Source organism: Trichosurus vulpecula, chromosome 5 (genome assembly GCF_011100635.1).
Source record: "Trichosurus vulpecula isolate mTriVul1 chromosome 5, mTriVul1.pri, whole genome shotgun sequence".
Lineage (NCBI taxonomy): Eukaryota > Metazoa > Chordata > Mammalia > Diprotodontia > Phalangeridae > Trichosurus > Trichosurus vulpecula.
Genome location: NC_050577.1, coordinates 287,690,178 through 287,703,346, shown reverse-complemented (window position 1 = coordinate 287,703,346; position 13,169 = coordinate 287,690,178). Strand labels below are relative to the sequence as shown.

The following is a 13,169-nucleotide window of genomic DNA, read 5'->3' as shown; positions in this document are numbered from 1 at the left end:
GCATCTATTACCTATGACTGTACAGGAATCCAGTCTAGTTTGGGCATGGGGGGAGTTGAATAAGAGACTTGAGACTCCTTCCCATCCATAAGCCAGGGAAAAAAGGTAATGAGACCAATTTGGAAGGAGTAAGAACCCCCCCCCCGGGGGGCTTTAGGAGGCTGCTTCTCTCACCTGGGACACAGTGATGTGGATAGCTTCCCCTTGGAGTGAAGTCATTCTTGGAATCGATTTTAGGCTTTCTAAGAGCAACTGGTGGCAGGAGACCACATGGTATCGAAGGATCTGTGGCATGACCCCCTGGGTGGTCCACTCTTTAACCTGGGTCTGAGAATGATGATAAGAACATCCCAATGATGGTTAGCATTTATATGGATCAGCAAGGTTTGCAAAGCGTTTTATATCTGGCATCTCTTCTGATCCTCAAAACAACCTTGGGAGGCTATTACTGGTCATTGTTCCCACAGATGAGGAAAGGAGGCAGAGGTTAAGTGACTTGATTAATGCTATAAGCAAGTAAATATCTAAGGTGGAATTTGAATGCAGGTCTTCCTCACTCCAGTGCTCTATCTACTGCGCCACCTAGCGGCCAATGTTGCTGTTTGTTCTTCATTTTTAAAGAGGACCAATGACATCAGGAGGTGATGTCTTGACTTGGGTGTGAATTGGATTTCAGTGAGGCAGAGTTGCACTAAGTCGTCAGCCTCACTCTTTCTTCCTGAGTCATCAAAGTCCAGTGGCAGGACAAAAATCAAGGTGACTGGTGATGCCCCGGGATGCAGTAGATGACCATGGTATCTTCGATGTCTGACCAAGCTCTAAGAGCTCCACAGGTTCTGCTTTGGTTGCCTTCGTGGCCCCTGGGACAAATTGTTCTCATTCGCCCATTCTGCTGGGGGATGTCTTCACGTGCTTGGGGTGGACATTCCCCTGACTCACCAATGGGCTGGAGGCATGTCAGTTACCCTCAACCTGAGTTAGCCCATCTGCCAAGATGGGTTTTACTGGGGTGGGGGGTGTGGTAGAGCCACAGGTGAGAGTTGGGTAAAAGATGAACAGCAGAGGTGAATGAACAGCCCTGAAAAGGACTCAGTAAGCTCTCACCTTGGAGGTTCTAGTCCTCCCTGAACACCCATACACACTTCCAAGCTGCCAACACTAGGAATATCACACACTCATTCATTCCCAGCTACTTTTAAATACTTTTTCCTTTGTCTCCATACAAGCAAAATGGGTTGGATGAGTGGGGAGCAAGGATCTAATACTGTTTTAACCCATCATATAACAATAATCATCTTTTTCAAGAAAGATGAAAAAGATAATAATAAGCATAATTCAATTTATATAATACTTGGCAAGGCATGACTTAAGGTTATCTAGGAATGGAAAGAATTAGATCTAGTTCTAGATCTAGAGATGGAAGGAACCTCTGAAGCCAGTGAATCTGACTCCCAACTGAGGCATAGAGAGGTCAGATGACTTGCACAGGGTCACCCAGCTAGTAAGGGTCTGAAGCAGGATTTTAACTCAGATCTTCCTGGTTCTAAGTTTAGTATCCTATCTACTACACAAGACTGCCTCTTATGTGCCCACCTCTCTGGGTATCATTTACTTCACTTGTAAAATGAGGGACTGGACCAGAAGATCTCCGAGGCAGGTCCCTTCCAGCTCCAAATCTGCGATTCAAGGTTTACAAAGCTCTTTCCCTCACAACAAACTGGCGAGGTTGCAGTGAAGTATTACTGTCTCCATTTTACAAGTGAGGAAACAGGCTCACGGAGAGGAAGTGATCTGTTCTTGTTTGCACAATCAGTAAGTGTCGAGGCTGGGATTCAAACCCAGGTCTCTTGGCTGCCAGCAGAGGTCTCTTTCCACTAAACGACATTGCCTCTTTATCTTGGAGTTGTACTTTTCAGCCATTTCTCAAAATGTCAGCCAGTATGTGTTGACACACTTCAAGTGACGGAGAATTCATTATTTTTCAACATAGCACATTTTGTTTTTGGAAGGCTCCAATTTTTAGCAAGTTCCTCCTCCCAAAGGTGCTTCCTTGTGGCTTCTCAGGCCCCATCTCATGCATTAGGGCCCAAAGAGTATGGACTAGGATGCCCCCAGGGCTTAATTTTCTTACCTGGGATGAATTCTCTAAAGCTTCCCTCAAAGGCACAAAGACAGTGAAGGGACCTGGGCCCATCAGGTCTCGAATGGTATTTTCCTGGCAAAATGAAAATGAAAATCATCGTCGTCATCATCTCGATAGCTTCTGAGGTCTTTTCCAACCTATTGAGTCTAGATGGCTCTAGCCAATGGTCTGACTGCCACATATACACTGAGATTTCCTTACCTGAAGATGAAAGAAGTAGGGGGTGGTATCGGTATTTTTAGGAAGTTCCTGTAATCAGAAAATGGAACAGGGAAATGTGACTTATTGTCCCTGGAATGGATACAAGCATAGCATAGCACTGGAGAAAGGAACGAACCAGGCAAACCCTGTTACCACCATCCACAAGATCTCAGTATCTCGGCCCTGGAAGAGACCCTGCAGTCTAGTTAGCCTGACCCGTGCCTGACCAAGAAACTTCTTGGCCAAATCCCAAATCCTTTGATCAGAATATGGTTAGCATTCCAAGTATGGTTGAGGCCAGAAGGAGAGATGTCATACAGGAAGCTGCCAGACATGCCTCTATAATTTTGTCTTTCTATGTAATTTTTATTTTATTTTACCTTCTTAGATTAAGAAGTATTAATTTTCTACCCTTCCCCACATCCTCTTTTCCCTCCACCCCAATTGAAAAAAAAGAAGACAAATAAAACCCTTGTAATTCTGATAAAGGCCTCATTTCTCAAATATATAGAGAACTGAGTCAAATTTATAATTTGATTATAATTGATAAATTGATCAATTGATAAATGGTCAAAGGATATGAACAGGCAGTTTTCAGATAAAAAAAATCAAAGCTATCTATAGTCATATGAGAAAATGCTTTCATTCACTACTAATTAGAGAAATGCAAATTAAAACAACTCTGAGGTACCACCTCACACCTATCAGATAGGCTAATATGACAGAAAAAATGATAGATTTTGGAGAAGATGTGGGAAAATTGGAACAGTAATGCATCATTGGTGGAGTTGTAAACTGATCCAACCATTCTGGAAAGCGATTTGGAACTATGCCCAAAAGGCCATCAAACTGTTCATACCCTTTGATTCAGCAGTACCACTACTAGGTCTGTGTCCCAAAGAGATCACAAACAAGGGGAAAGGACCCACATGCTCACAAATATTTAGAGCAGTTCTTTTTGTGGTGGCAAAGAATTGGAAATTGGGGGAATGCCCATCAATTGGGCAATGGTTGAACAATGAATGTAATAGAATGTGATGGAATACTATTGTGCTGTAAGAAATGATGAGCAGGCAGGTTTCAGAAAAACCTGGAAAGACTTAAATGAACTGATGCTGAGTGAAGTAAGCAGAAGCAAGAGAACATTGTACACAGTAACAGCCGCAAAGTGTGATGACCAACTTTGATAGACTTACCTCTTCTCAACAATACAATGCTCCAAGAAAATTCCAAAAGACTCACGATGGGAAATGCTATCCACATCCAGAGAAAGAACTATGGAGTCTGAATGTAGGTTGAAGCATGCTATTTTCACTTTTTAAATTTTTTTTCTCTCATGGTTTTTCACTTTTGTTCTGATTCTTTTTTTCCCACAACATGACTAATGTACAAATACATTTAATATGATTGTACATATATAACACCTATATCAGATTGTTTGCTGCCTTGGGGAGCGGGGGAGGGAATGGATGGAGGAAGAAAAATTTGGAATTAAAAATCTTTTAAAAATGAATGTTGAAAACCATTTTTACGTGTAATTAGAAAAAAATAAAATACTATTCAGTAGAAAAATAAATATACACAGTCAAGTAAAATAAATTCCCACACTGACCATGCCCACAAACGTGTGTTTCATTCTCTATCTTGAATGCATCCCCTCTCTGTCAGGGGGTAGATAGCATGCTTGATCTTTGGGCCTTTGGGATCACAGCTGATTACGTAATATTGTCTTGATGGGTGCCATTTATGAGACATTACTACATAATCTCACTCCATCCCGACATTTTGAGTCTTGCTTGTAATTTCCTTACACCAGTTTCTGGAGACTAGCCTAGCACAGTTCTTGCTTTTCTAATTCAATCCCCAACTAACAACCTGCCCTGCCATGTCAGCCTCCCTTCTCTGGTAGCTGTAGATCAAGATATGGATTCCCTAGGTTTAGCCTGATGCTCCTCCCTTCTAGCTCCTAGCACCCTTCTCCCCCAAAACTCTGATTCTTTCTCTTCTCTGTTTAGTCTTTGTCCAGGCTTGGCTGCCTAAATACCCCAGTCTTAGCTAGTTCTCACTTAGCTCTGTTCCTGGGGAATTAACTACCTCCTCTACTCTTTCAGCTGAAGGTGGTCTTTTCGTGGAATCAGTTACCAGGGATGTGTCATTATTACGAATTACAATATTAAGTAGGGTGGGTGGGGCTGGGGGTATAAACTATGTTTAATAAACAAATGCTTTAATCAGTTTATCTATTTATCTATTCATTCATTCATTTCTTTGTAAAGACTTAGGAAAAAACTTGGTAAGATTGACAGTAAAACATTCTCTTGATCATTCCCGGGAGATGGACACCCGCCTTTGCTAACTGCCTTCTTCTAAGGAAAGGGCAATGACTCACCAGGTAGATGGGCCCCCGGCAGATGAACCCATCTCCCTTGTAGCCTGGTTTGCAGGTACAGGTCCTTTCTTCTATAGCAGTCTGATTGCAGATAGCAAACTCGCTGCAGCCACCATTCCTCTAATGGGATTGCCAACGGAAGAGTGATTCAGTTAGTTTGCTTGTTTCAAACATTCTTGTAACACAAGCCCAGTCCTTAATTTTAAATTCATTTGGCAAACCTGAAAAGATGGGGTTCCATTCTTGCTCACGTCATGGTTTCTCTTTAGAATGTAAGCTTCTCGTAAGCAGGTTTGGTTCATTCTTTGTGCTTGTTTTCCCAGAGCCAAGCACAGTACTTGGCACATAGCAACCATTTAAAAAAAGCTTGTTGATGGAGTGATTGATGGATTCCAATGGATTTGGGCTGGTAGGCAGTGGGTGTGTTCACCCTGCTTGATTTACAAGATGGCAGGCTCACCATGACACATCTCTAGCCCTATATGGGTGTGTCAAGGGCTGCTTGAGTTGGTTACTATAATAACGTATTATTATAGCTCATATTACATAATATTTATATTATATATCACACAAATATTATAAAATATCAATACATTATCATAATATATTATTATTATACAACATCTCCTGGCTTTTAACCCAAATAGCATTGCAAAGTAGAAAAAACACAGGCTTTGGAGACAGGGGACCTAGGCTTGACTCTCCCCTCTGAACTTTACCCCTTGTGTGACTTTGGGCAAGTGACTTCATCTCTATGTGCCTTAGTTTCCTCATCTATAAAATGAGGAGGGGTTGGCTAGATGACCTCTGGATCCCTTCCTATTCAGTATTGATGATCTCATGAGCAATTTCCATTTCCCTAACTTGCTGTCCCAGGCTCTGAGCTATCTATGAGCCAGGGCACCACAGTCAATGTGGGCAGCAGCTTTCGAGGCAGCTGGCATCACTATCAGATATCTGTGGCATTTTGTTGAGTGAGGCTGAGTGAGGATACCAGTACTGTCCGTGCTCCCAAAGAACTCACAACTGAGGTGACCAGTAGGTAGAAATAATAAAGAGACAGCATGGGTAATGGATGGAAATTGACCCCCAAGTCAGGATGATCTGGGTTCAAGTTCCACTGTTGACACATACTAGCTGTGTAACCCTGAACAAATTACTTAACCTCCCCATGCCCCAGGCAATTCTCTAAGATTATAAAGCTGCTTGGTTATCTACACTGTTGGAAACTAATTCCTCACATGGGAGCTTATGACATTAATACAACCTCAGGTCTGGGAAAAAATAATAGTACAAAACTTTTGGGTTTACAAAGTACTTTTCTCGTGTTTTATCAATTGAGTTTCACAACGAGCTTGGGAGTGGGTACTATTGTGGGCAATATGCCCATTTTACAGATGAGAAAAGTTGAGATTTAGAGACATTAAATGCCTTCTTTGGTGCTGTAAGGTGGAATTTGAACTGAGTTTCTTCCTCACTCCGTGTCCAATGCTCCCTCCTCAGTGCCTTGTATCACTGTTTAGTATCAAGAACAAAGCCCATAAGAGATGAGAGGGCGTGGTGTACAGCACAATCAATTTGGATTAATCAGGAAAGGAAGAGGTAAGGCAGCTATGAAGATCTACACTAAATCATTCATACATTCCAGAATCCCCTGACTCTAGAGTCATTGCTTTCACTGGGACCATTGGGAGCAAACTTCATCCATTCATTCATTCATTTGTTCATTCGATCTACATCACAGGATCATGGATTTAGGGCTGGGAGGGATCCGAGAGGCCATCCAGTCCAACCCTCTCACTTTACAGATGAGGAAACTGAGGTTAAGAGATTTGCCTTTGTGCTTCTTCCTAGTGGAGAGCTCATCACATCTCCTATGCACTTTTCATTTTTGAATTCACATTCTATTTCCCCATATACGTGTACTATCGCTCTAATTAAATGATACTGAATGAGACCAATGAGAGAATGAGACCCAATTCTTATTTATCTTTGTAGCTTAATATATATACATGTTAAATGGAGGAATGAGATCCTAACTCTAGACCTAGTCCAAATCCTCCATTATACAGATGTGGAAACTGAGGCTCAAAGATGTTAAGTGACTGACCCAAGGTCATAAGTAGTGTCAGAGGTAGCATTTGAACCTAGCTCTTCTAACTGCAGAGTCACTGTGCTCACCATGGCCATTGGGAAGGAAGTGCTTTGTAAACCCTGAGAAGTTTTTTAAATGTGAGTCGTGATTCTTAAGAAAGGTTACTCATTACGAGAGACAAGAAGACAGCCTGCTCCTGAAAACCAGCATGATGAATACAAATGAGGCCAACAACTGTTAGCAAAAGGCCATGGGCATAGTGCCAGGATCATGGGACTTCTGTCATCGCTTTGTTTTGTCCCTGCAGAATGACAGCAGGCCTGAGAGCATTCTGAGAAAGGGAGGTTGCCAGGCCAACCGAAGAGAACAACATAGTCCCTGTCCTCAAGAGAGGGCTCCAGGGATAGGAATTCTGGGCTAACCAGTTTCTAAAAGGCCCCAAGGATCTCAGGTGTTCAGTACTATAAATAAAAGGATGGGAAGTATTTATAGAAATGAGTCTCTGGAGCATCACAACCTTGTGGGGGAGATGTCGGCTTCTTGTGCCAAGCACAGCTGCTTGAATAACTCAGGAGAGCTCTGGGGACTGTCCCAGAAAAATACTGAAGCACCAATCTTGGCCTCCACCTTGTCTCTTTGGATAAGAGGTAGTTGGGTGTACACAATTAATTATTTATTTATAAGCACTTATAATGTGCCTGCTATTGGAAAGGTACTGAGGTATCTGAGGATCCAAAGACAAAAATAGAATAGTCTTTGCCCTCATGGAGCCTACGTTCCATCAAAGGAAGCAATGCGAGAGGCAGCATGGCATGGTAGAGAAGGCAATGGACTTGGAGTTAGGAAGACCTGAGTTCAAATCCTACCCCTGCTACTTATCAGCTGCTTGATCCTGGGCAAGTCACTTAATCTTTCTGTGCCAAACACAGGGTTTGGACTCATTGGTCTCTAGGGCCCCTAAATCTAGGATCCTGAGTCAGACACGTAAAAGCTGTGTGAATCTGGGCCAACTGCGTAAACTCTTGGAGTCACAGTTTTCTTATCTTTAAAATGGGGGGAGGTCAGACTCAGGAGTCCCTTTGAGTTTTAAGTCTATTTCTGCTATACCATTGTTATATAGTTGCATAGGAAAAGGTTGGGACAATCTAGGGATTTATTAGCTATGTGACCCTGGAAAAGTCACTTCACTTGAGTCTCAGTTTTTTTTCACATGTAAAAGGGGATGAGATGGGCAAGCCATAAATGAGTTGCTATATGCATTGTTGGAGGAACATCCAGATCGATAATATCACATATGCATTTGCATAACTGAGAAATCAGCTTAAAATATTTAACATGGAAAAAGAGTCACAGAAGCACAATTCTAAGATGTATTTGGAGATTGCATAATTTGGTAATGGAGGTGAACAGGGAGAGGGGAAATTTAAAGACCAAACTGTGTGTCTATATACACGCATACATAATATATACTATATATTTATGTATATATGTACATTTATGCATTAATATATGTATATTTGCATGCATATATATATATATATTTACACATAAATGTGTATATTTATATCATGCATATATGGATGGATAGATGGATAGGTAGGTAGATAGATAGATAGGAAGGACAGATAGGACAGACAGATAGATAGATTTCCTTGAATCCTCCTTGACAGGAAGAAAATGAAATATCTCATTGAAAAACAAATGACCTGGAAACTAGATCAAGGAGGTATAATTTAAGCAATACTGGACCACCTGAAAGCCATGATCAAAGAAGAAGCCTAGACATCACACCCCAAGTGAAAGGGCTGGGGTGATTACTTCACTTATCCCACTTATCTAGATCCAACCTTAGGGATGATTCAGAGTTGGCAACAGGTGTGACTTTGAAGAGCATTTGTAAAAAAAAATATTATTTAAGGAGGCAAAGTCAAGCTGGCAGATCAGAGGCAACCCAATTGAACTCTCTCAACATTGCCCTCCAAACAATTTTAAAATTATGCCTCAAGTTAAATTTTGGAGGGGCAGAGCCAACAAAATGTCAGAGTGAGATATTTTTCCAGCTTAAGAAAACAGAAGCCTGTCTGGAGTGCATAAACAAGACGGCCACAATAGCTGCTACAGCTTCAGGAGGATTCAGTCCCAGAGACAGTAAGGGGATCAGACAACTGGTCAGAAAGAATTTACAGGGGACCCTTTGCTGGCACTGGGTACGGTTGAAACTGATTGGCAACTCTATTGCCCATACGCATCTGGGTCCCAGTTGCAGGGCAGAGACGAGTACTAGGGGTAAATCACAACGGGTAAAGACCAGAGCATTGACTAGAAGAACAGTGACCATACCTCTTCAGGTCTACACCACTTTGGAAATATCAAAAACTTGCAGACCCCCAAAACTAGTGCTGAAAACAATAATACAAAAGCCTGAAGTTTGGGAACATGTCTCCCTACCCCAAGGTAAGCAGAACCCAACTTTAACATAAAGTTCAAAGTTAAGAAATAGGCTCAAAAAATGAGCAAACAAAACCAAAAAGGGAACTTGACCATAAAAAGCTATTATAGTGGTAGGGAAGACCATGACGTAACCTCAGAAGAAGAGAGCAATGTGAAAACAACTACAAAACTTAAAGAAGAAAATGATAATTACACCTAAGTCCAGCAATAATGCCTGGAAGAGTTAAAAAAGAGATAAGAACGGTAGAGGAAAAATTGGAAAAAGAAATGAGAGTGCAGCAAGAAAATTATGAAAAGAGAATTAACAACTTGGTAAAAAAAGCACAAAAATGCTGAAGAAAATAACATTTAAAAATAGAATTGATCTAATGGAAAAGGAGGTACAAAAATTCACTGAAGAAAAGAATTCCTTAAAAAGCAGGGTTTTCCAAATGGAAAAAGAGGTATAAAATCTCACTGAAGAAAATAATTTCTCAAAAGTTAGAGTTGGGCAAATGGAAGCCAATGATTCAATAAACATCAGAAAACAATAAAACAAGGTCAAAAGAATGAAAAAATAGAAGAAAGTGAAATATCTCATTGGAAAAATAAATGACCTGGAAAATAGATCGAGGAGGGACAATTTCAGAAATATTGGACCACCTGAAAGCCATGATTGAAGAAGAAGCCTAGACACCATATTTCAAGACATTATCAAGGAAAATTACCCCAACATCTTAGAACCAGAGGGCAAAATAGAAATCCACAAATAGAAATAGAATCCACTGATTACCTCCTGGAACAGATCCCCAAAGGAAAATTCCCAGGAATATTATAGCCAAATTCCAGAGCTCCCAGGTCAAAGAGAAAATACTTCAAGCAGCCAGAAAGAAACAATTCGAATAATATGGAGCCATAGTCAGTATCATACAAGATTTAGTGGCTTTCAAATTAAAGGAGTAGAGGGCTTGGAATATGATATACCAAAAGGTAAAGGAGCTAGGATTACAACCAAGAATAATTTACCGAGGAAAATTGAGTCTAATCCTTCAGGGAAAAATTGATATTTAGTGAAACAAGACTTTTCAAGAATTCTTGATGAAAAGACCAGAGCTGAATAGAAAATTTGCCATTCAAACACAAGACTCAAGAGAAGCATAAAAAGGTAAATATGAAAAAGTAATCATAAGGGTCTGAACAAAGTCAAGCTGTTTACATTTCTATATGGGGAGATGACACATGTAACTCTAGGAACTTTGTCATTATTAGGATGTTTCAAAGGAGTTTACAGAGACAGAGGACATGGATATAAGTCAATTATGATCTCCAAAAAAAAATCGAAGGGGCAAAAAAGAGAGATGTATTGAGAGAAGGGGAAGGGAGAGGTAGAATGGGGAAAATTTGCTCATGTAAAAGAGGTATGCAATGAAGAGCTCTTACAGTGGTGGGGGATAGGGAAGGATGAGCACTTCTTGACCCTCACTTTCATCAGAATTGGTCCAAAGACGAAAGAATATATATATACACTCAATTGTGTATAGAAACATAACTTATCCGATGGAGAAATAGGAGGGGAAGAGGATAAAAGAAAGAGGGGGGATGATAAGAGGCAGGACCGATTAAGAGAGGTGGTAGTTAAAAGTAAAATAGGCTCTTAAGGAAGGGCAGGATAAAAAGAGAAAGAAGAAACAGAAGAAAATGGGATAGAAAGAGAAATACATAGTAATCATAACTGTAGGAGGCAGCTAGGTAGCTCAGTGGCTAGAGCTCTGGACCAAGCATTGGGAAGATGTCTTAGATACTTGCTAGCTTCATGAACCTCGGAAAATCACTTAACCTCTGCTGGCCTTAATCCACTGGAGGAGAAAATGGAAAACCACTCCAGTATCTTTGCCAAAAGAACAGTATGGACAGTATGGTTCATGGGGGTCATAAAGAATTGGACACAACTGAATAACAACAATCATAACTGTGAATGTGAAGGGGATGAGCTCACCCATAAAACAGTAGCAGTTAACAGAATGGATTAAGAACCAGAATCGAACAACATGTTTACAAGAGACACACTTGAAACAGAAAGACATATGTGGAATTAAAATAAAGGGCTAGAGCAGAATGCTTAGGCTTAACCAAAAAAAATGCAGGGGATAGTAATCATGACCTCAGACAAAGCATAATTAGACCAAATTAAAAGGACTAATTAGGGAAACCACATTTTGCTAAAAAGTACCATAGACAATGAAGTAATACCAAAAAAAAATTTACAGCAAGTTTTTTTCTGATAAAGGCTTCATTTCTCAAATATATACTGAGTATAGAACTGAATCAAATTTATAAAAACAAGAGCTATTCTCCAATGATTAATGGCTGAAAGATATAATTGGGCAGTTTTTAGAAGAAGAAATTAATGCTACCTGTAGTCATATGAAAAAATACTCTAAATTACTATTGATTAGAGAAATGCAAAATAAAACAACTATGAGGTACCACTTTACCTCTATCAGAAATGAGAAATGCTGAAGGGAAGGAGGGCAAAACACATATATCAATGAACTGTTGGTGGAGTAGTGCACTGGTCTAACCATTCTGGAGAACAATTTGGAACTAGGTCCAAAGGGCTATACAACTTTCCATACTTTTTGACCCAGCAATACTACTACTAGGTCTGTATCTCAAAGATATCAAAGAAAAAGGAAAGAGACCTATATGTACAAAAATATTTACAACAGCACTTTTTTGTGGGGGCAAAGAATTGGAAATTGGGAGAATGCTCATCAGTTGAAGAATGGCTGAAATAGTTGGGCCATAAAATTGTGCTGTGGGAAATGATGAGGGGGGTGGTTTCAGAAAAAAACATGGCAAGACCTATATGAACTGATGCAAAGTGAAATGAGAAAAACCGGTAGTTCACAGTATTAGAAATGCTATAATGATGATCAACTGTGAAAGACTTGGCTACTCCAATCAATACAATGATCTCCGACAATTCCTAAGGACTCATGATGAAAAAATGCTATCCACCTCCAGAGAGACGACTGATGAACTGAGTGCAAATTGAAGTATAATTTTCTCACTTCCTTTTTCTTTCTTTTTTTCAAATATGAGTAATATGGAAATACGTTTTGCATGATTTCATATATATAATTAATATCATATCGCATATATCACAAATATAATTGATATCACATTGCTTGCCTTCTCAATGGTTATGGAAGGATGTGGGAGGGAGGAAGAGAATTTGGAACTCGAAATTTGAAAAGAAAAGAATGTTAAAAATGGAAAAACTATATTTTTTAAAAAAGCATTTGTGCAAAAACCTTACCGTTAAACAGACATTGATGAATGTGCATGTTTTACCATCTCCTTCATAGCCTCGCAAACAGTTACAGGCAGCCTACCAGACAGAAAAAGGCACACGGTATGTTTATCCAGCTCTCAGATCCTTTTTAATGGTAATATAATAAACAACATCCCTCTTACTAATATTGACCTCTATAAAAGCTATGATAAACTTATATGATAAACTTATTCACAGGAGCCACACAAGACTCACACTGTGTAATAGAGTCCCTCTCTCAAGGGAAGTTGCAATTTAAATCTCAAGGGAAAGTAATGAATCTCTAATTGTGGAATTTCAGCTGTTATCAAGCTGGGTTAACATTTTGTGGGACAAAAGGACCTTCACTGCATCTTTGAAGTTATATCAAGTAGGCAGAATAGAGTAGTAGAAAGAGCACTGGAGTTGTCAGACCATGTCCTGGAGTACTCTGTTCTAGGTCCTATCTTTTAAGGACACTGACAGACTAGAGAGGGTCCAGGGGAGGCCATCAGGTTGGCAAAAGAACCATAACTGTTCCCAAAGAATCTGACTAGGAGTAACAAGTGGTGGATTCATAGAGGCAAATTTGGGC

The 13,169-nt window shown here is 40.1% G+C and overlaps 1 protein-coding gene across 3 annotated transcripts in view; it reads right to left on the bottom strand.

The window, feature by feature from the left end:
* The window catches only part of STAB2 (stabilin 2), a 171,397-nt gene that overhangs the window by 46,827 nt on the left and 111,401 nt on the right, over positions 1-13,169 (bottom strand). For all 3 annotated transcript variants that reach the window (XM_036760302.1, XM_036760303.1, XM_036760304.1), the window contains 5 exons: positions 12,581-12,652; positions 4,734-4,853; positions 2,345-2,392; positions 2,132-2,215; positions 175-327 (listed from right to left, as the gene is read on the bottom strand). In XM_036760302.1, the coding sequence (XP_036616197.1) occupies positions 175-327; positions 2,132-2,215; positions 2,345-2,392; positions 4,734-4,853; positions 12,581-12,652 (477 nt within the window). The remainder of the gene's footprint in view (positions 1-174; positions 328-2,131; positions 2,216-2,344; positions 2,393-4,733; positions 4,854-12,580; positions 12,653-13,169) is intronic.